Source organism: Oncorhynchus tshawytscha, linkage group LG16 (assembly GCF_018296145.1).
Source record: "Oncorhynchus tshawytscha isolate Ot180627B linkage group LG16, Otsh_v2.0, whole genome shotgun sequence".
Lineage (NCBI taxonomy): Eukaryota > Metazoa > Chordata > Actinopteri > Salmoniformes > Salmonidae > Oncorhynchus > Oncorhynchus tshawytscha.
Window position 1 is genome coordinate 73,240,359 of NC_056444.1, and position 22,574 is coordinate 73,262,932.

The window sequence follows — 22,574 nt, forward strand, 5'->3', positions numbered from 1 at the left end:
TTTAACCAATCAACATTCAGGATTCGATCCACCCATTGTATACACACACTGTACTCTGCATGACTGCTCTCTCACTGCGCTGGCTGGCTGTTCTGCCCCCAAACCGCGTGTCAGTCCCCCCTCTGTACAGCCTGTAACCATAGGAACAGACTCCCCTCATAAGGATCTGTTTTGTGTGAGCTGACAGGGTTTTGTTGTAGATGTACTTTTTTCTCATTCACAAAAGCACAGCTGTATGTCTCACTGGTGCTTCTACTTGGAGGCTGATATTTATTTTGTTGCAACTAGCCCCTTTTTTTGTTGTACCTTAGTTGAATGACCTGATTGCTTGATAAGAGTTTCTGCTTAATAACTAAAATGTACTTGTTCAAATTATGAAAATGACTGTTCATTCATTCTGATAATGTAACCCAATCATAGGGAGTCAGTCTGTGATGCGTCTCTGATCAATAGAAGGGCAGTGGACCATATTATTCTAGTGAGCCCCCAATACTGCAGCTATAATAAGTGTTGACCTAGAAGGCCTGAGCTGAGGACAATATAATGATAGTTTTGTTGTTGTTATTATAATAATAATAATAATATTCACCACTGAAGCTGATGCATCTTTACTCTTAGTGTTTACATTTTTATATTATTTGTCATTTAGCAGACGCTCTTATCTATAGCGACTTACAGTAGTGAGCGCGTGCATTTCAATTATTTTTCGTACTGGTCCCCGGTGGGAATCGAACAACCTTGGCGTTGCAAGCAAGATGCTCTAGCAACTGAGCCACACTGGACCTACAGTGTTACCCAGGTCAAACACATAAAACTAGTGAACCCCCCCCGAGATGATAAAAACATAGATAATGTTTCATTATTATTTCTTATTTATGACCCAAACCCATTGTCTGAAAGGTCGCTGGTTTGAAATTGGTTAACGTGCCCTTGAGCAAGGCACTTAACGTTAATTGCTCCTTAAAGTCACCCTGGATAAGAGCGTCTGCTAAATGACTAATGTAAAATGTTATGATTTCTGCACTTGATATGTATCATTAGGCTTTCTTGAAATTGATATTAGGTCTACACCACATTTTTGTGCTTCAAATCACCTCTTCTGTTCTCTGTTTTAAATATTGCTGCTTTTAATCTCTTCTGTCTATAAAATCAATGAAAACCCTGCTTTGATGTGAAAGCTTTAGACCAACTTCTGGTTTAATGGTGAGCTAGGCCTATAGCTTCCGTTGTAGTGTTGGGATGAGGGTGTGGTGGATAACTACTGTTGTAATGATTCTTCTGTTCTGTTCACTGTATCTCTACAAATCGACTTTGCTAACACGCTTTCTGTCTCTTTTTTTTTAACCCAACCCACCCCCTTCGCATCTCCTCTCTATCTCCCCAAACTATTTCTCCATCGCATACCTTCATAATTGTATTTAGGAGAAAGTTGAACAGCAGGTTAGTGATGCTTCTGTTGTCTTTGTGTGTCCTTCATGTAAATGTACTGTGTGTGTGTGTCCCATTGTGAATGTACTGTGTGTGTTTGTGTCTCAGTGTGTTCATGTCAGTAACGCATCATAGTAGCTGGTTCACATGATGATAACTTCCCTGCATTTGGTTAATTGTGTCGAAGTGAACTTTGGTGTTTGAATCCCTTGTGGATCCATTCCATTAGTATTCCTAGTAGTTGTAGGGCTGATTTCCTAGGACCAGTCCTGGAAACAGCCATGTAATCTATGGATATTGTAAATAATCTCCTCCTGTTGTTGAGTCTACTCATGAGGAATGTGTGTTTGTTTTTCTTTAGAATCACTCCAAGTGAAGTAGAATCCCTCTGTGTAAAGTAGAACGTCAGTGATATTCTGTTATCCTTGTCTCCACAGAGAAGGGGACTGGTGGCTGGCTCGATCTCTGACTACGGGAGAAAGCGGTTACATCCCCAGCAATTATGTGGCTCCCTCCGACTCCATCCAGGCAGAAGAGTAAATCCCTCCCTCTTTCTCTCTTATCTATTTATCCTTCCGGCCTTTTCTTCTCTTTCTATGTATTTAATTGAAAATGGAATGCACCTTGAAGGCGTACATACTGTACAAGCTGACATGCATAGACACACATTACAATAACACAAACAAACTGTGTAATGATTCCATTTCTTACCTTTATCCTACCAGTCATCTCAGATTGCCTATGGCTTCCAGGTAAGGGGCAGTAATCAGAATGCAATACTTATTTGATTGGGGCATGCACAGAAGGAGATTACAAGTCACTTATTTTCAGAAACCAGCACGGGCGGTTCTCTCTCCCTCTCTCTCACAAAGACACACCTTTTCCCCTCCTCTCAACCTGGTCCCCGTGTCTCGTGCTCTCTCCCCTCTCTTCCCTAGGTGGTATTTTGGGAAGATCACACGTCGCGATTCGGAGCGGCTCTTGTTGGGTCTGGAGAACAGGAAAGGAACGTTCTTGGTGAGAGAGAGCGAGACCACCAAAGGTGAGTGTCTAAGGCTAGCATCTCCAGTGGAAACACATCACAAAGCGTCTCTACTGACAATTAAGACCACACTGGAATGCCGGCCCATTGGCATTGTCCTTTTTCTTGGGATGAAGCGGTGTAGCTGTGTAAACATGTTATTTTGAAGTAGCTGTTTGCAGCTTTTTTTATCAATAAAAAACTGATTTGTAAGATAAGAATAGAGATTGGGGAAGCACATCTTAATTTAAAATAGCCAAAAATGAAAAAACAGTGCACTGTCTGATAAGACATTGTTCCTCACTGTTCTAGTTCTTGTGCCCTGCTGTGCTGTTTGCTAGATGAATGCTGTTTTAGACAGTGAAGCATTAGGGCAACTGGGGAAAGGTTAGATGTGATGCCTCTGATACTGCACTGCCATGGTAATATTACACACTCTCCATGGTCTGTGTGCGTGCATGGCCAAGCTCAACGTAGAGAGGGAGGGTAAAAAGGGGAACGGGGGGGATACCCTGCTGGTAGCTGAGTGGGAGCAGTGGGGAGGCCTCGGTGACTGAGTGGGACAGAAGTAGGTCATTGTAGACCCAGGGGCGTGTTCAGCAGGGAAAAACGGAGGGGAACAAGTGTTCAGATAGAAATATGTTATGTAGAACAAACATGCCTTGCGAAAACATGTAGAATAAGGAATCATGTTGGCTCTGTTCGAGAACCACAAGCCCTACCGCCTAGTTCAAACAGAGAGGGAAGGAGGGGAGAATTCCCAGGCTTTGAGTTCAATCATCAGGCTGGCTCACTGGGCTGGTGCTGCCCTCTGGTGAGAGACTGGCTACTGCTTAGTTTTTGTGGGACTTGTCACAAGGGAAAGGAACTTATCAACACAAAAGGACCCATTCAAACTACTCTTCCTTTGGAACTCAGGAAGACTAGAAGTCGCCTAAGGCATCAGCTAATGGAATGAAAAATAAAGAAGGAAGCAATATTTCCACTCCAAGGCCATCTTGCTTTCTTTACTGATTCCCTCTCTTATGTTCCCCTCCCCAGGTGCCTACTGTCTGTCAGTCTTGGACTATGACAACACTAAAGGGCTGAACGTGAAACATTACAAGATCAGGAAGCTGGACAGTGGAGGGTTCTACATCACCTCACGCACTCAGTTTAACAACCTACAGCAGCTTGTCTTACACTACCACAGTGAGTCATTCTTTCTAAATTAAAATAGAAAATAGAAACTCTACTGCTGTACATGTGTGAAGAACAACTAACAGTAACACTAACAGAAGATGATATTGAAGCTCACCATGTTTCCTTCCCTTCCTCTCAGAGCATGCAGACGGACTGTGCCACTGTCTGACAGAGGTGTGTCCCGTACTGAAGCCTCAGACCCAGGGCCTAGCACGCGATGCCTGGGAGATCCCCAGGGACTCCCTCCGCCTCGACCTCAAACTGGGACAGGGATGCTTCGGAGAGGTCTGGATGGGTAAGACAGTCTCTCTCCACTATCACTACTGTCTTTGGGATTTAATCAGCTACTGTAGGAATCAGTGTGATTCTCCTGATCTTCAGCCGACTCCCGAAACTGATCTGACATAGTAGGGGGTATTGCCATGTAGAGGACCTCAAATGTCTATAGAGTGCATTAATCATTGCATCAAAACATTTTCCTTGGCAGTTGGCATTATTTTAAAAAACATGATCTGATGACAATTGGAACTTCAACGACATAACTGTGTAACCTTTGTCTGTGAAGGCACGTGGAATGGTACGACGCGGGTAGCAATCAAGACCCTGAAGACGGGTACCATGTCCCCCGAGGCCTTCCTCCAGGAGGCTCAGGTCATGAAGAAGCTGAGACATGAGAAGCTTGTCCAGCTCTATGCTGTGGTGTCTGAAGAACCCATCTATATTGTTACTGAGTACATGGGACAAGGGAGCTTATTGGACTTCCTGAAGGGAGACATGGGCAAGATGCTCCGCCTTCCTCAGCTGGTAGACATGGCCTCACAGGTAAGAGAGTTTAGATATGGAAAATACTGTCTAGTCAAATTATACCCCTTCTCTCTCACACACACAGACACACTGTCAATCAAAGCTAAACCTGTCTCCTCTTCAGATTGCCTCAGGGATGGCGTACGTAGAGAGGATGAACTACGTCCACAGAGACCTCAGGGCTGCCAACATCCTAGTGGGAGACAACATGGTGTGTAAAGTGGCTGATTTCGGCCTGGCCCGCCTCATAGAAGACAACGAGTACACTGCCAGGCAGGGTAAGACCACTAGAGGGCGTGGATTACCATCTCTCTCTTTCTATTGTCTCTCTCACCTCACTCTTAATCTTTCAGTTTCCAGACAAATTGGAATGCTGTCCTCAGATATTACTGAGATGTCTCTAGTTTAATGTGTGTCTCTCTTTCTTGTTGCAGGAGCAAAGTTCCCCATCAAGTGGACAGCCCCTGAAGCTGCGCTGTATGGCCGCTTCACTATCAAGTCTGACGTCTGGTCGTTCGGGGTCTTGCTGACCGAGCTGGCCACTAAAGGCAGAGTACCATATCCAGGTAGCTACCATGACTCTTCTATAATGTCACTTAGTTAACAGATCCCATATTTAATCGAATTGCTTATCCCTCTCAGAGCACATTCCTTGACTTCTTGCCAAAGACGCACAGTGCTGGCAAGCAAGACTTCCTATGTGATGACACTGTTATCCTTTGAAACCATGAAGGTTGACTGAGTATCTTTGGGGTAATCATTCTGTGCCTGCGAGTGGTCCCTGTATATTGATGTTTGTGTTCTCTCTCCCTCCACCCTCTCTCTCTGTCTCCAACTCCCTCGCCCAGGCATGGTGAATCGGGAGGTGTTGGACCAGGTGGAGCGTGGTTACAGGATGCCCTGTCCAGCTGAGTGCCCTGAGTCCCTCCACGACCTCATGTTGACCTGCTGGAGGAAGGACGCCGAGGAGCGGCCCACCTTTGAGTACCTGCAGGGCTTCCTGGAAGACTACTTCACCTCCACTGAGCCCCAGTACCAGCCTGGAGAGAACCTGTAGTGCTGTAGCAGGGCTCAGGGTGGAAGAGAGGAACAGTGCTCTGGATACAACCACACTAACCTCTGAAGCTCTGACCTCTGTTGTGCACCTGGAACTGAACTACCAATGGCCACACACACACACTCATTACTACCATTAGCATTATTCATTGTGATGATATCATGATTTAGTTATCTTATTGATATCCTTCTGATTTGAACAGGACAGTAGGAATCTACTGGTTACTTTTGAGTTGTGTTCATGCCTGTCAGTTAATGTATGCTCCTATTGACGATGTGTGGTAACTCCAAACGCATCATCAGACATTTGACACGAGTAGCCACCTACTGTATGCACCACTTCAATGCATCTCTCTATAGCTACACCTTTGGAGGGCTAAATAATCGACTGACTTCTCATATTCCAATTGGTTCCTTTCTATAATGAGGATGTTTGAGGATGTTTTCTTGTTGTGGTATGCTGGGCACTGTCTTCCAATCTATACCCACAGTCTGCTTGAGAAGTAACTCTGAGGGGTACTTTTTTCAGGATATCACTTACTGTATGTTGTGTTTTTGATTAATTTAGTTATCAAACCTGAATAACTGGAATATTTGACATTATAATCAGGTCACAGGCATTTCAGGTGAATATTTCTCCTCTACATTGTAGCCATTCTTGACTAAGCATTTATGGTACTACTGACAGTTTGAGAAGTTGGCCGAGGTGGGCGGCACTTCGACTTCGCAGAGACTTTCTAGACATGGAACACCTCTTCAGGCACCCCTAAAGAAGAGGAGATGGGAATGATTTGTTTGTTTATTTGCATTCTCTATTTACAACTTTTCTAGAAGAAGACAAAAGGCTACTGATGAACACAGTCTCCTCTCAGGACTGGGACCATGAATCCTGCTGCAATGTTTTTGTGCCAATGATCAAAACAACTATTTTCTACTCTCTTCTATTGTTTAAAGTGTATTTTTATTACTCTTGATTAACTTTTTATATCTACGAAGTTCAATAAGCGTTTTCCTGTAATTATATACTTCAATGATAATCGACTTATTTGTGAATCATGCTCAAACACTTGTGTACTGCATACCTAATAATACCATCCATTTTCCATCCAATATATAAGGAATGCATTTTAAGTCTTTGGTTGTTCAAACATTCAGATTAAAACCCAGTCAATGTTCTGCAATGGTTTTCAGTTATTTTCAGTAAAGGAGTAACTATAAGACCTTTCACAATATATTCTTTGAAAAGTGTTATCAGTGCAGCTGCTGGTCATTTTGGAGGTAATTAATGTGGTTTTGTTTTCATTGGATGATGGAGAGATGATTCTGAAGATATGAGGACTGAGCATTCCAGTGGCTTGGGAAGTTGAATTGGCATTTTGAATATCCACGGTCATTGGAAAATTGTACATAAATATCCTCATTGCTAATATTTTTGTATATATCCTGTTGGTAATTTATTAATTTTTAAAGATACTTTTGGTTTGTCTTGTCTATTTTCAGCATCATTCTACCACTGGCCATCATGTCTATGGTACATCTTTTGGTGAAGAAAGTGGTGTATTTTCTTTATATAATTACATCCTTATTTGTTCCACTTTTATCTTCATACGTTGTGTTCATATTGTGTCCATTTATCTGTAAATCTAAACTCTGTGGTACTCTGCAATCAAAAAAATAAACAATGACTCGTATTGAAAACAATCTCTTCATCTGGTCAGAATAAGAGAAGACCTTTTTATATAACCTATAAAGGTGTCTCTGATTATATTTTTGCTATCAAAAACTGTAGTCAAAACTCAATTGCTCAACTGCTATCAAAACTGAATCATACAGTTGGGGCCAAATATATTGGCACCCTTGCACTTTTCTTAACTTATTCCCTATTTCTTCCTAAATAAGTTTAAATTGAAAAAAAGATTGGTCTTCACAACTTGTTATTGGCTTTTCAACATTGCAGAACCCATTTCATTTTTGCAAACTTTTTTAAACAATTTTAATTTAGAAAATAAAGAAAAATGGTATTGACAAAATTGTCACCCAGCTCGTACTTGGTTGCACAGCCATTGCCAACAAAGGCTTATTGTCGTTTGCTTTATCTATCTACTGGCAATTTGGCCCACTCTTCAGCAGCAAACTGCTCTAATTCTTTAATGTTTGATGGGTGCCCTCCACCAACTGATGATTTCAGCTTTTGCAGTAGGTTATGGATGCGATTCAGATTTGGACTCTTGACTAACCACTCCAGGGCAGTCCAGCGTTTCTTCTTGGTGCTTTTTATCTGTGTTTGTTGTGGTTGTCATACTGGATGACCCACATCCCACAACATTTATCAGAGAGACAGTTTTTCGACCATTGCACTCCAAAACACCTTGATTTCATGATGTCTTGCACACTTTCAAGTCCCCCAGTACACAATCCCACAGTATGATTAAACCTTCCCATAAAATTGATATTAGGGAGTTTTTTTTCTTTGAATGCTTAACTTGGTCATTGGTAAATATAGAAAGACACCACTGCTGACAGAGACAAAAGAAAGCCCTATTGAACAAAAATCCACCTAAAAGAGCCTAAATCCTGGGGGAAATGTTCTGTGGACCAATGAAACAAAATCGGAGCTCTTTGGCACTAGAGATTATCAGTTGTTTTTTTTTGTTCCACGTTCAACCCATTGTCCAAAAACTGGGTCTCCATTGAAAGTTCTGTGTCTTCCCAGCAGGACAACAACCCCAAACACCCACATCACAAAGCATCGAGGAATGGTTAAGAAGGGATGCTGAACTGTTCTGGAGTGGCCAGCGAAGAAGAGTCCAGATCTGAAACATCAAAAACCTATGGCAAAATCTGAAAACAGCATTCGTTTGAGGGCACCCCTCAAATATTGAAGAATTACAGCAGTTTGCTGCTGAAAAGTGGGCCAATTTGCCAGTTGAAAGGTGCAGCAAGCTCATTGGTGGCTACAAGAAGTGTTGGTCTGCAGTTATATTGGCCAAAGGCTGTGCAACCAAGTACTAGCTATGGGTGACAATTTAGTCGATGCCATTTGTCTTTATTCAATTAAATTGTAAACTTAAGTTTACAAAAATATAATTGGTTCTGCAATGCTGAGTTAGTGGTTACTAAATGTTTTATCTTTTTTTAAATGAGAAGAAATTGGGAATTATTTAAGAGAAGTGCAAGGGTGCCAATATATTTGGCCACAACTGTACATTTACATGTCGACATCTCCTATTTCTAAGGACATTGATGGGGAGGCTGGTTTGCGAACTGTTCCTCTGTTATTGTTAAAACGAATGACAGTGTTTTTATAGAAGACATCTGATGTACTATGGTACAGCATAGTGTATATCTAACTGTGGATAGAAGACTTACATTATAAATGCAACCTTTTTTATTTAGGTAAGACCAACTCCTGGAGAATGCCAACATTTCATAAACCACTATAAATGCCTACACTGTTTTTCCTCAGACATGAATTATTAATCTTCTATAAGTATGCTATTATTAATGTGACTTGTTATTTTATGTCCTGTGAACATATGGAGCAGCAGATTGACTACGCTGTTGTCTTAATCCTAATGTAATCCCTATTGTTCCATCATCTTGAAAAACCAAGGACATGTCTCCATTGGGTTCTTTGGGTCTTTCTCCTCAACCTATGCAGTTTTGGGATTTGTGATATTCCTGTGTACATTCTTTTTTACTGCATTCAGTGGAACATTTTAGAATTTCAGGCAATGTTTTTTCTGTTGTCTAGATACTACTGTACATTGTTTAAAATTCAAATGGCAATGTTGGAATAAAATGTTTAAATTGCCAACTGTAATCTGTCACATTGTAATTAGTTGAAAACGCAATAAATTATGGTTCTTATATTGATGGTAACCAGACAGAGAGTCAATTGATGCTTACCCATTGACAGGAAATGGTGTCTAGCTACACATAGAGATTAATAGTAATGGAGTATTTTTGTGGGCCCTAACTCTGCCATGGTTCGTTGGACAAAGCCTATGGGAAAATGAATGGAGTTTTTGGAGGGTTTTTAGATAAACTCAGAAAATAAGGTCTGTGGGAACACAGGCTTATGAGATTTTATACGTTTTGTTCTTTGAGATCATTTTTTATCAGTTACCGTCACTTTTTGTGAATTTGTAAGCATTTATGTCATTTTAAAAAAGCACATAAAGAACATAATACCTAAAGGTCATGATTGATTATAAAACAAAATATATGAGAGTCTGTGTTAACCTCAGACCTTATTTTCATCGTTTATCCCAAAACCATATTCTTTTCCCCATAGGAATGGCTGAACGAACCAGAGGTAACTCATTTACAGTTGTTAGGACTACAAGCCAGCGAGCTCCATTCTCCCTATCCATAACAGACTGGATGCCAAATAGAACTTCAGACCTACAACTCGAGCCCATTAGGCTTTCGTTTCATTCTGAAGTGATGGCATCCTTTCAGTGAGCTTATACAGGGTGGAGGTAAAGGTGCAGTGACTGACTCACTGTCATCTATCCAAAACTTACTTTGAGCTAAATTGGTCTAATTGCATATCTTTGAGATACTAACCTGATATCATTTTTAGAGGTTTTGAACATAACATTCCTGATGTCATGTGCTGTAAACATTTTAAACAAATAATGTCAAATACATATTTTATGTTATTGAGTAGCCCAGGCTAGATATTATAGTAGGCTATTGTAGGCCTGTTTGTCACATCTTCATTCAATATACGATATGATAGTAAACAACATAAAAACAATGACGTGAACATTTTAGTGTTATATTACTTTAAGTGAAGCAATGCCCTGACATTGCATAATTGGCAGAAACGCACGGATAAGTTATCATAATGTCTGCTGGGCGCGCGTACAGCCGTAGGTGATCAAATGAACGATTTCGGTTTTTCACTTCCTGATTTCAATGGTATAACCAATGAACGGACAATACACGGACCGATTTCTTTCGGGAATTAACCTGAACAAAAACGGATTGAGCGAACAGAACACTAACTTCATGATTACGCTCTATTTATACCTTTACTCGACAAGGTAATGTATTAATCTGTTTTTAAAATGTGTTAACATGTTGTGCTGATGCATTTTATTCGAAAACTTACTGACTGAATTCAGGGATAGACACAACCGAGGCCAGTAATTTGAGGCGGCAGGTAGCCAAATGGTTGTGCCAGTAACCGAAAGTTTGCTGGATCGAATCCCCGAGCAGACATGGTAAAAATCTTTCGTTCTGCCCCTAAACAAGACAGTTAACCCACTGTTCCCCGGTAGGATGCCATTGTAAATAATACTTAGTTCTTAACTGATTTGTTTAGTTAATTAAACATTTCACAAAAATGTTAAATATTCCAGATACTGGGCCATTTTGAAATCGTAATCAGAATGTTCTGTTGGGGAGGATTGGCACACACCATATTATTCAGCAACACCATTAACTGTTATTTTTAATCTCTCTCTACCCCCATCTCGCTCTACCGCCCCCCTCCTCTGCTCTCTACTGCCCCCCTCCTCTCTCGCTCTCTACTGCCCCCCTCTCTCGCTCTCTACCGCCCCCCCTCCTCTGCTCTCTACTGCCCCCCTCCTCCTCTCGCTCTCTACTGCCCCCCTTTCCTCTCGCTCTCTACTGCCCCCCTTCCTCTCGCTCTCTACTGCCCCCCTCTCGCTCTCTACCGCCCCCCCTTCCTCTCGCTCTCTACCGCCCCCTTCCTCTCGCTCTCTACCTCTCACTCTCTACCACCCCCCTTCCTCCTCTCGCTCTCTACTGCCCTTCCTCTCGCTCTCTACCGCCCCCCTCCTCTCGCTCTCTACCACCCCCTTCCTCTCGCTCTCTACCGCCCCCCTCCTCTCGCTCTCTACCGCCCCCCCCTTCCTCTCGCTCTCTACCGCCCCCCTTCCTCTCGGTCCCTACCTCCCCCCTTCCTCTGTCTTTCCCTCCCTTCCTCTCCCCCTCTTTCCCTTCCCTTCTCTTTCCCTCCCTCTCTCCCCCTTCTCTTTCCCTCCCTCCATCCCCCCTCCCTCTCTTTCTTTCACTATCTCTCTTGAATTTATATTGTGGATACTGTTCTGCTGTCCTGCCCCTTTACTGGTTCCAACTTTCGGCTGCTCTGTCATGTTACAGAGGCATCCAGCATCCTGACAATATACACAGCATTGGCAGAGCCTTTGTTCTCAGCCGACCTTGTGACAGGGTAAGTCAACAAACATTTTCCACTGTTGTTTTCTCAAAAGTATTGAAATAACTTGATCATTGCTCTGTCAGTCTACTTCATAAGGAAGATTCTTCCTCACTCTTCAGATTTTTTCTCTCTTGGCTATGTTCATATTTGTCATGCCAAGATGTGTTTCAGAAAGAACCTGAAAGTTCAGTCCTGGCTCTAAGTGGTGTGTTTTTACCAGGCAGATTCTCTGTGTTTTACAGTGTAGCATTCTTACCCACATCACCACAATAGTTAAGAACAGGCAAGACCGGTCTGCTTGTTATCTTCCACCACAGTAGCCAACGCTGCATTGAGGATGTCATCCGTCTTTCAACAGTATGAACAAGTATACTACTGCTCTTCTCTCTTAAATTATATAATCCGGATATTGAGTATGAAGAAGAATTACATAGCTTTATCAAATCAAAATCAAGTCAAATTTGATTTGTCACACTGTATTTAGCTGATGTTATTGGGGTGTAGCAGAATGCTTGTGTCCCTGGTGCGAACTGTGCAGTAATATCTATTAGAAATCTGCTGCGTGACCAATAAGAAGTACCAAAATATTACATCCAAAATCAGGCTGAGTAAACAGTCATAAGAGTGTGACAGACACATGACTGAGAGAAGATGACATGACAATGAAAAGCTGGGGACAGTAGGATGGGATAGGATTACTGTTACTGTATTTGACATACTTTTTTATTTGTTTCCCTAAGGAGGTCCAATGAGAGAGGGACTTTAACCTAGACTTTTGTGCCCACATGCAAGCTGTTAATCATTGTTAATCAAGGAAGCATTAATTATTGTCTGAACACGACCATTTCCGTTTGTGTGTGTGTGTGCTTCTCTGGTAGTGCCAGCTGTATGGCATGTACCAGTGTGATGTACCAGTGTGATGTACCAGTCACAACTGTTTTAATGCATGACTCGTCAAAGAGCTTTTTGGTTATGAATTTAATCATGACTGGGTAATGATGTTGGTCATGATTTGATTGTGGTTAGTCATCTCCAGTGCAGCAAGATCCGGAGTAAATAGATAGATGGCATTTCTTTCTGTGTGACTGTTGGTCACAATACTGAAGATGTGGATCTGACAGCTATAGGGTTTCAACTGTAAATTCTGCAGTTATTGCAGTGGAACTAATGGGTCATTTTTTTAATGCAAAATATGACTTCAAAGTCTTTTGTCTCGACACACAGAGATTTTTGATTATCCATGATATATTCTGATCAATTGGCTTGTTCTTGTGTCAGGAAACTAAATACCACATTAATCAGATAATACACCTGACCATTACAACCGATCAAAGATTTTGACCAAATTCCTAGTTACTGCGTTTTGCCGTTTGTAGGGCAGTTAATTTACTCTATGCTAGATCAATGGATAACATCAAGCTGTCGACGAGCTGTCCTTTAGGTTTCAAACACGACACACAGCTACACAGCCAGACCAGTTACACATAGGTTGGCAGGAGTGGGACTGTTGTCGGATATATTGGCCAGTTAATTGCAAGTCATCTAAGCTGTGAACAGCAGTAATCATTTGATGGTGTAAGATGAGGCAGGGTTGAGGACAGGCCATGGTAGTTAGATTTAGCTCTATGACAGTGCAACTATATGAGGGGCAAAGAGAAATCAGGAAAGTCATGGTTACCCTGTTTCTAGCACCTAGCCAACAGCATTGTTGTTGTTGTTTCTCACATTATTTACTCAGAATGTTTTTTGCATTATTACCTACAGCCGAAAATAACATTTGGACATTAGATCGGCAGTCAATGGAAATTCTACCAGAAATTAGACTTCTCTGAATTGGATCCTGTGTTTGAGCTCCCTGAGGCAGTTCCATTCATCCCGGGGGCTGCACTAAAACCCTGATTCTGGAGAAGAGGAATAAGGAGCTCCTAGTCAGACTCGGGAGGCGTGCATACCATCCACTTCTGCCCAGCATATTACTCACTAACGTTCAGTCCCTGGACTATAAAGTACACATTCTCCAGGATAGGATCTCCTACCAGAGAGACATCAGGGACTGTAACATACTGTTTTACTGAATCATCACTCTCCCCAGATATATTGTCTTGTCTATTCAGCCAGTGGGGTTCTTTATCCATAGTGCGAACAGGAAGAATGAACTCTCCTGGTGTATGTTTCATGATTACCTACTCATGGTGTGACTGTGGTAACGTACAGGAATTCAAATCCTTTTGTTCTCCCGATCTGGAATGCCTCACCATTAAATGCCGACCACATTACTTCCCCAGAAAATGTTGTTCGGTCAGCGTCACGTCCGTGTATATTCCCGGGGTCTGCAGGGGTGTGCACTCTAACTATATATTTTTTTATACGAAGAAAATATTTACCAAATAAACTAAAGTATAAAAAATCATATATATATATATATATCTTTTATTGATATATCTTTTATTTATATATATACACACACAGTGGGGCAAAAAAAACGTATTTAGTCAGCCACCAATTGTGCAAGTTCTCCCACTTAAAAAGATGAGAGGCCTGTAATTTTCATCATAGGTACACTTCAACTATGACAGACAAAATGAGAAAAAAAATCCAGAAAATCACATTGCAGGATTTTTAATGAATGTATTTGCAAATTATGGTGGAAAACTTTTGTAGGTGACCAAATACCTATTTATCTCAATACTTTGTCATTGCCAACAAAGGGTATATAACAGAGGTCAAATGTTTTCTGTAAGTCCTCACAAGGTTTTCACACACTGTTGCTGGTATTTTGGCCCATTCCTCCATGCAGATCTCCTCTAGTTCAGTGATGTTTTGGGGCTGTTACTGGGCAACACGGACTTTCAACTCCCTCAAGATTTTCTATGGGGTTGAGATCTGGAGACTGGCTAGGCCACTCCAGGACCTTGAAATGCTTCTTACGAAGCCACCCCTTCGTTGCCCGGGCTCATTGTCATGCTGAAAGACTCAGCCACGTTTCATCTTCAATGCCCTTGCTGATGGAAGAAGGTTTTCACTCAAAATCTCACGATATATGGCCCCATTCATTCTTTTCTTTACACGGATCAGTCGTCCTGGTCCCTTTGCAGAAAAACAGCCCCAAAGCATGATGTTTCCACCCCCATGCTTCACAGTAGGTATGGTGTTCTTTGGATGCAACTCAGCATTCTTTGTCCTCCAAACAGGACGAGTTGAATTTTTACCAAAAAGTTATATTTTGGTTTGATCTGACCATATGACATTCTCCCAATCTTCTTCTGGATCATCCAAATGCTCTCTAGCAAACTTCAGACGGGCCTGGACATGTACTGGCTTAAGCAGGGGGACACGTCTGGCACTGCAGGATTTGTGTCCCTGGCGGCATAGTGTGTTACTGATGGTAGGCTTTGTTACTTTGGTCCCAGCTCTCTGCAGGTCATTCACTAGGTCCCCCCGTGTGGTTCTGGGATTTTTGCTCACCGTTCTTGTGATCATTTTGACCCCACGGGGTGAGATCTTGCGTGGAGCCCCAGATCGAGGGAGATTATCAGTGGTCTTGTATGTCTTCCATTTCCTAATAATTGCTCCCACAGTTGATTTCTTCAAACCAAGCTGCTTACCTATTGCAGATTCAGTCTTCCCAGCCTGGTGCAGGTCTACAATTTTGTTTCTGGTGTCCTTTGACAGCTCTTTGGTCTTGGCCATAGTGGAGTTTGGAGTGTGACTGTTTGAAGTCGTGGACAGGTGTCTTTTATACTGATAACAAGTTCAAACAGGTGCCATTAATACAGGTAACGAGTGGAGGACAGAGGAGCCCCTTAAAGAAGAAGTTACAGGTCTGTGAGAGCCAGAAATCTTGCTTGTTTGTAGGTGACCAATGTGATTTTCTGGATTTTTTCCCTCATTTTGTCTGTCGTAGTTGGAGTGTACCTATGATGAAAATTACAGGCCTCTCATCTTTTTAAGTGAGAGAACTTGCACAATTGGTGGCTGACAATACTGTTTTGCCCCACTGTGTGTGTGTGTATATATATATATATTATATATATATATATATATATATACACACAGTGGGGAGAACAAGGATTTGATACACTGCCGATTTTGCAGGTTTTCCAACTTACAAAGCAAGTAGAGGTCTGTAATTTTTATCATAGATACACTCCAACTGTGAGAGACGGAATCTAAAACAAAAATCCAGAAAATCACATTGTATGATTAATTAATTAATTAGCATTTTATTGCATGACATAAGTATTTGATACATCAGAATAGCAGAACTTAATATTTGGTACAGAAACCTTTGTTTGTAATTACAGAGATCATAAGTTTCCTGTAGTTCTTGACCAGGTTTGCACACACTGCAGCAGGGATTTTGGCCCACTCCACCATACAGACCTTCTCCAGCTCCTTCAGGTTTTGGGGCTGTCGCTGGGCAATACGGATTTTCAGCTCCCTCCAAAGACTTTCTATTGGGTTCAGTTCTGGAGACTGGCTAGGCCACTCTAGGACCTTGAGATGCTTCTTACTGAGCCACTCCTTAGTTGCCCTGCCTGTGTGTTTCGTGTCGTTGTCATGCTGGAAGATCCAGCCACGACCCATCTTCAATGCTATTACTGAGGGAAGGAGGTTGTTGGCTAAGATCTTGTGATACATGGCCCCATCCATCCTCCCCTCAATACGGTGCAGTCCTCCTGTCCCCTTTGCAGAAAAGCATCCCCAAAGAATGTTTCCACCTCCATGCTTCATGGTTGGGATGGTGTTCTTGGGGTTGTACTCATCCTTCTTCTTCCTCCAAACACGGCGAGCGGAGTTTAGACCAAAAGGCTCTATTTTTGTCTCATCGGACCACATGACCTTCTCCAATTCCTCCTCTGGATCATCCAGATGGTCATTGGCAAACTTCAGATGGACCTGGACATGCGCTGGCTTGAGCAGGGGGACCTTGCGTGCGCTGCAGGATTTTAATCCATGACGGCGTAGTGTGTTACTAATGGTTTTCTTTGACACTGTGGTCCCAGCTCTCTTCAGGTTATTGACCAGGTCCTGTCGTGTAGTTCTGGGCTGATCCCTCACCTTCCTCATGATCATTGATGCCCCACGAGGTGAGATCTTGCATGGAGCCCCAGACCGAGGGTGATTGACCATCATCTTGAACTTCTTCCATTTTCTAATAATTGTGCCAACAGTTGTTGCCTTCTCACCAAGCTACTTGCCTATTGTCCTGTAGCCCATCCCAGCCTTGTGCAGGTCTACAATTTTATCCCTGATGTCCTTACACAGCTCCCTCGTCTTGGCCATTGTGGAGAGGTTGGAGTCTGTTTGATTGAGTGTGTGGACAGATGTCTTTTATACAGGTAACGAGTTCAAACAGGTGCAGATAATACAGGTAATGAGTGGAGAACAGGAAGTTTTTCTTTAGGAAGCCCAACAGGTCTGTGAGAGCTGGAATTCTTACTGGTTGGTAGGTGATCAAATACTTATGTCATGCAATAAAATGCAAATTAATTTTCTGGATTTTTGTTTTAGATTCCGTCTCTCACAGTTGAGGGGTACCTATGATAAAAATTACAGACCTCTACATGCTTTCTAAGTAGGAAACACTGCTGATTTTGCAGGTGTCAAATAGTTGTTCTCCCCACTGTATATATAAAGTAACACACTAACATAACAATAACCAGGCTATATTCAGGGGTACCGGTACCGAGTCAGTGTGCGGGGGTACATCTTAGTTGAGGTAATTTGTACATGTACAGTTGAAGTCAGAAGTTTACATACACTTAGGTTGGAGTCATTAACTCGTTTTTCAACCACTCCACACATTTCTTGTTAACAAACTATAGTTTTGGCAAGTCGGTTAGGACATCTACTTTTGGCATGACACAAGTAATTTTTCCAACAATTGTTTACAGACAGATTATTTCACTTGTAATTCACTGTATCAAAATTCCAGCGGGTCAGAAGTTTACATTCACTAAGTTCACTGTGCCTTTAAACAGCTTGGAAAATTCCAGAAAATGATGTCATGGCTTACGAAGCTTTTGATAGGCTAATTGACATAATTTGAGTCAATTGGAGGTGTACCTATGGATATATTTCAAGACTAACCTTCAAACTCTGTGCCTCTTTGCTTGACATCATGGGAAAATCAAAAGAAATCAGCCTAGACCTCAGAAAACAATTGTAGGCCTCCACAAGTTTGGTTTCATCCTTGGTAGCAATTTCCAAACGCCTGAAGGTATCACATTCATCTGTACAAATAATAGTACGCAAGTATAAACACCATGGGACCACACAGCCGTCATACCTCTCAGGAGGGAAACGCGTTCTGTTTCCTAGAGATGAACGTACTTTGGCACGAAAAGTGCAAATCAATCCCAGACCAACAGCAACGGACCTTGTGAAGATGCTGGAGGAAACAGGTACAAAAGTATCTATATCCACAGTAAAACAAATCCTATAATGACATAACCTGAACGGCCGCTCAGCAAGGAAGAAGCCACTGCTCCAAAACCGCCATTAAAAAAGCCAGACTACGGTTTGCAACTGCACATGGGGACAAAGATCATATTTTTTGGAGAAATGTTCTCTGGTCTTATGAAACAAAAAAATAACTGCTTGGCCATAATGACCATTGTTATGTTTGGAGGAAAAAGGGGGAGGCTTGCAAGCTGAAGAACACAATCCCAATCGTGAAGCACAGGGGTGGCAGCATCATGTTATGGGGGTGCTTTGCTGCAGGAGGGACTGGTGCACTTCAAAATAGATGGCATCATGAGGCAGGAAAATGATGTGGATATATTGAAGAAACATCTCAAGACATCAGACAGGAAATTAGAACTTGGTCGCAAATGGGTCTTCCAAATGGACAATGACCCCAATCATGCTTCCAAAGTTGTGGCAAAATGGCTTAAGGACAACAAAGTCAAGGTATTAGAGTGGTCATCACAAAGCCCTGACCTCAATCCTATAGATAATTTGTGGGCAGAACTGAAAAAGGAGGCCTACAAACCTGACTCAGTTACACCAGCTCTGTCAGGAGGAATGTGCCAAAATTCACCCAACTTATTGTGGGAAGCTTGTGGAAGGCCACCCGAAACGTTTGACCCAAGTTAAAAATGTAAGGGCAATGCTACCAAATACTAATTGAATGTATGTAAGGAAATCTGAGGAAAACGCTACCGAAACTCTATCAACACATCTCCTGTGCTACTCGCGCATTGAACACCCTGGATCATTGCTACTCCTTGTCCCGGGTTAGCTCTGAGAATAGTATCGACATACACTATATGTACAAAGTATATGGACACCCCTTCAAATTAGTGGATTCGGCTATTTCAGCCACACCCTTTGTTGACAGGTGTATAAAATCGAGCACATAGTCATGCAATCTCCATACGTAAACATTGGCAGTGTAAATCCTTGCTGAGCAGCCACACACAAGCCTAAGATCACCATGCACAATGTCATGTAAATAAGGTATTTCTGTTTTTTATTTGTAATAAATTTGCACATTTTCCAAAAAAACTGTTTTCACTTTGTCATTATGGGGTATTGTGTGTAGATTGCTGAGGAAAACACATTTTTAAAATAAATTTTAGAACAAGGCTGTGACATTGTAAAATTGATGAAATCATTTTGGTTATTAGGCCTTAACGAAACAAAATGCAGAAAAAGTCAAGGGGGCTGAATACTTTCCGATTGCACTATAAATTCTAGACACTGACTGATCATTCTGATGTTTCTCAATTTTTATTTGGGGGATTTATATTACTGCATTGTTGGAGCTAGAAATACATGCATTTCGCTGTACTTGCTACATCTGCAAATATGTGTACGCAACCAATACAATTTGATATGTAAAAGGCTACAGTATAGAGTTAGAGGGAGTTACTGTACAGAGAGGATGAGGATTTTCCACTCAGAACTACACACATTAGAGTAGAGCCTGTGATATTATCCCATTCTCTACATCCACAGAATTCACATGGACAATCTCAGTCCATTTACTGAATAGCTCTTGGTTTATGTTTGATTAACAGTAGCCTATATTTCTCTCGCATATCTTTTTACAGCTCTCTGTGGTTTTAAAAAGCCCTTCACCCACTCTGACCAATAGGGTTTGTCTGTCTCAGGTGTGTAGCAGATGATGCTGAATGTCATGTCACAACCAGGAAGTTATAGTATGTGTAAATGTTATCTCATTGACATGTCAATGTTTTTACAGTATGTGATACTAAGAGCTTTTCAAATCTCTTGACATCCCTCTGCACAGAGCAAATGTGTTTTATTTCTAACCAGTTGTTTAAGTAGGGTGGATAGCTTCTGTATTTTGTGTGTGTGTGTGTGTGTGTGTGTGTGTGGCCAGTGAGGCTGAGTTTATCACACATCTGATCAGTCTGATGTGGCTTTTGTCTCTGATCCCTCTGGCAGAGACACTGGACCACAGATACAGGAAGTGTTTATTTTAGAGGAGTATCCTCACAAAATAGAGAGAACACTTGGCCTGAGGCTGATTGGCACATGTCCTCCATTGTACTGTATATTTGTCCTCAAAGTGAATGTTGTGTTTTGTTTGTGCAGTGAAGAGGTCAGGCAAAACATCTAGAGTTTCAAAAATAAAATCAATTTGTCACATACACGTGGTTAGCAGATGTTACTGTGATTGTTACGAAATGCTTTTTATTCTAGTTCCGACAGTGCAGTAATATCTAACAATAATATCTAACAAGTATTCTAACAATTCCCCAACAACTACGTAATACACACAAATCTAAAGGGGTGAATGATAATATGTACATGTAAGTATATAGATGAGTGATGGCGAAGGTGCAATAGATGGTATAAAATACAGTATATACGTGTAATGTAAGATATGTAGACATTATTAAAGTGGCATTATTTAGAGTGCATATATAAAGTGACTAGTGATCAATTTATTGAAGTGGCCAGTGACTGGGTCTCAATGTAGGCAGCAGCCTCTCTGAGTTAGTGATTGCAGTTTAGCAATCTGATGCCCTTGAGATATAAGCAGTTTTTCAGTCTCTCGGTCCCAGTTTTGATGCACCTGTACTGACCTCGCCTTCTGGATGGTAGCGGTGTGAACTGGCAGTGGCTCAGGTGGTTGTCCTTTTTGGCCTTCCTGTGACATGGGATGCTGTAGGTGTCACAGAGGGCAGGTAGTTTGTGCCCGGTGCAGACCGCACCACCCTCTGGAAAGCCTTGCGGTTGAGGGCGTGCTGTGATACAGCCCGACAGGATGCTCTCAATTGTGCATCTGTAAAGTTTCAGGGTTTTGGGTGAGAAGCCAAATTTCTTCAGCCTCCTGAGGTTGAAGAGGCGCTGTCCCTTCGATGTGAATAGGAGGGTTCTCCCTCTGCTCTTTCCTGAAGTCCACAATCATCTCCTTTGTTTTGTTGACGTTGAGTTCTACTTGTGAGGTTCAATCTCTCTTAGTTGTGTGAAATATATTGTCACTAAGTTCAAACACCCATCGTGGTATCATTCACAACCTTAGGGTGGTGTCATAAAGACCACAAATGTACTGTATACACAGAACACATGGTTGGGGAAGTTAGTGATGACGTGGACTCAGGTGACTTTGAAAACATCTAATTTCAGTGTTATATTTTCAGACAGAGGGAATTGTCACCAGTCGTTGTGTCTGTTATTTAGACCTCAGGACCACCTCCATATATAACCTCAACGGCAATATTGCAGGACTAATCTTTCATTATATTAAGTGCTATAACTGAGCTCAGTTATTTTTTCTTCGGAGGACAACTTTATTACTATAACAAATATAATTTTTATAATATATTTGTATTCACAGAAAATGAAAGATGACTACAATATACAGTATATTGTAGTTTGCTCATGGTGTTGGTATTTGCTTTCTCCACAGTAAACTCCAGAGATTCTGAGCCAAGGCACCGGTGCGCCACACCATCTACTACCATGGCCAACCAGGACTCTACCAACCCGTCCCATGACTTGTTTGAGCAGTTTGTCCAAGCCCAGACCTGTAAGGAGGTGCAGCGTATTTTCTCAGAGCTTTGCCACCACCTACAGGTGGACCCCAGGGACTACCAGAGCTTCTACACCAAGCTCAAGGAGAGGCTCAACTACTGGAAGGCCAAGTCCCTCTGGGTCAAGCTGGACAAGCGGGCCCAACACCAAGACTATCAGCAAGGCGAAGTCTGTGCCAAAAACAAGGTGTGTATTTATTTATTTATTTATTCTTATTTAAGAGAAGAAGAGATACTCAAGAAGTTCTTTGAAGTAAAATATGTTTGTACAAGGACGGTGGCTTCTACATCAGTGTTGTGGATCTACTTTGGCAGAGTACAGTCTGTCCTTTTAATACTATCAAGGTGCATTCATCCCTGCAGAGCTTAGTCTCTCCTTCCTCATTTCTTCCTCCTTTTTTATTTATCTTGTCTCTCCCCATCTCTCTCTCTCTCTCTCTCTCTCTCTCTCTCCCCTCTCCTCAGTGCCTGGTGCTGGGTGCAGGGCCGTGCGGGCTCAGGACAGCCATAGAGCTGGCTCTGCTGGGGGCTCATGTGGTGGTACTAGAGAAGAGAGACTCTTTCTCCCGGAATAACGTGCTGCACCTGTGGCCCTACACCATCTCTGACCTGCGTGGGCTGGCTGCCAAGAAGTTCTACGGCAAATTCTGCACGGGGGCTCTGGATCACATCAGTATGTCCACCAGTACGATACTAGATCAACCTGATGTCTTGGTGTCATAATGCCAATCATATCTTTATTTATTACGTATGACTAAATCAAACCAGTCTCTTATCAGTTTGCTATGATGCTATTAAGGTTCTTGGACATAGTGTCTGAGTATGTATTATCATACATTGAATTGAAGAAGATTGTTTTAATTCCCTGTGGGAC

At 42.0% G+C, this 22,574-nt stretch overlaps 2 protein-coding genes across 4 annotated transcripts in view; both read left to right on the forward strand.

The window, feature by feature from the left end:
• The window catches only part of LOC112216306 (proto-oncogene tyrosine-protein kinase Src), a 39,596-nt gene extending 30,223 nt beyond the window's left edge, over positions 1-9,373 (forward strand). The window contains exons 4-12 of one of the 2 annotated variants that reach the window (XM_024376200.2): positions 1,423-1,440; positions 1,866-1,964; positions 2,367-2,470; positions 3,491-3,640; positions 3,771-3,926; positions 4,197-4,453; positions 4,560-4,713; positions 4,870-5,001; positions 5,284-9,373. In XM_024376200.2, coding sequence (XP_024231968.1) covers positions 1,423-1,440; positions 1,866-1,964; positions 2,367-2,470; positions 3,491-3,640; positions 3,771-3,926; positions 4,197-4,453; positions 4,560-4,713; positions 4,870-5,001; positions 5,284-5,492 — 1,279 coding nt within the window. In that variant the 3' untranslated portion in view covers positions 5,493-9,373. The remainder of the gene's footprint in view (positions 1-1,422; positions 1,441-1,865; positions 1,965-2,366; positions 2,471-3,490; positions 3,641-3,770; positions 3,927-4,196; positions 4,454-4,559; positions 4,714-4,869; positions 5,002-5,283) is intronic. The other variant, XM_024376201.2, reaches the window with a different exon arrangement.
• Positions 9,374-10,354: 981 nt separating this feature from the next.
• Positions 10,355-22,574, forward strand: part of LOC112216307 (F-actin-monooxygenase mical1) — a 41,178-nt gene continuing 28,958 nt past the window's right edge. Inside the window, exons 1-4 of one of the 2 annotated variants that reach the window (XM_042299607.1) lie at positions 10,355-10,545; positions 11,630-11,699; positions 21,577-21,887; positions 22,166-22,373. In XM_042299607.1, coding sequence (XP_042155541.1) covers positions 21,630-21,887; positions 22,166-22,373 — 466 coding nt within the window. In that variant the 5' untranslated portion in view covers positions 10,355-10,545; positions 11,630-11,699; positions 21,577-21,629. The remainder of the gene's footprint in view (positions 10,546-11,629; positions 11,700-21,576; positions 21,888-22,165; positions 22,374-22,574) is intronic. The other variant, XM_042299608.1, reaches the window with a different exon arrangement.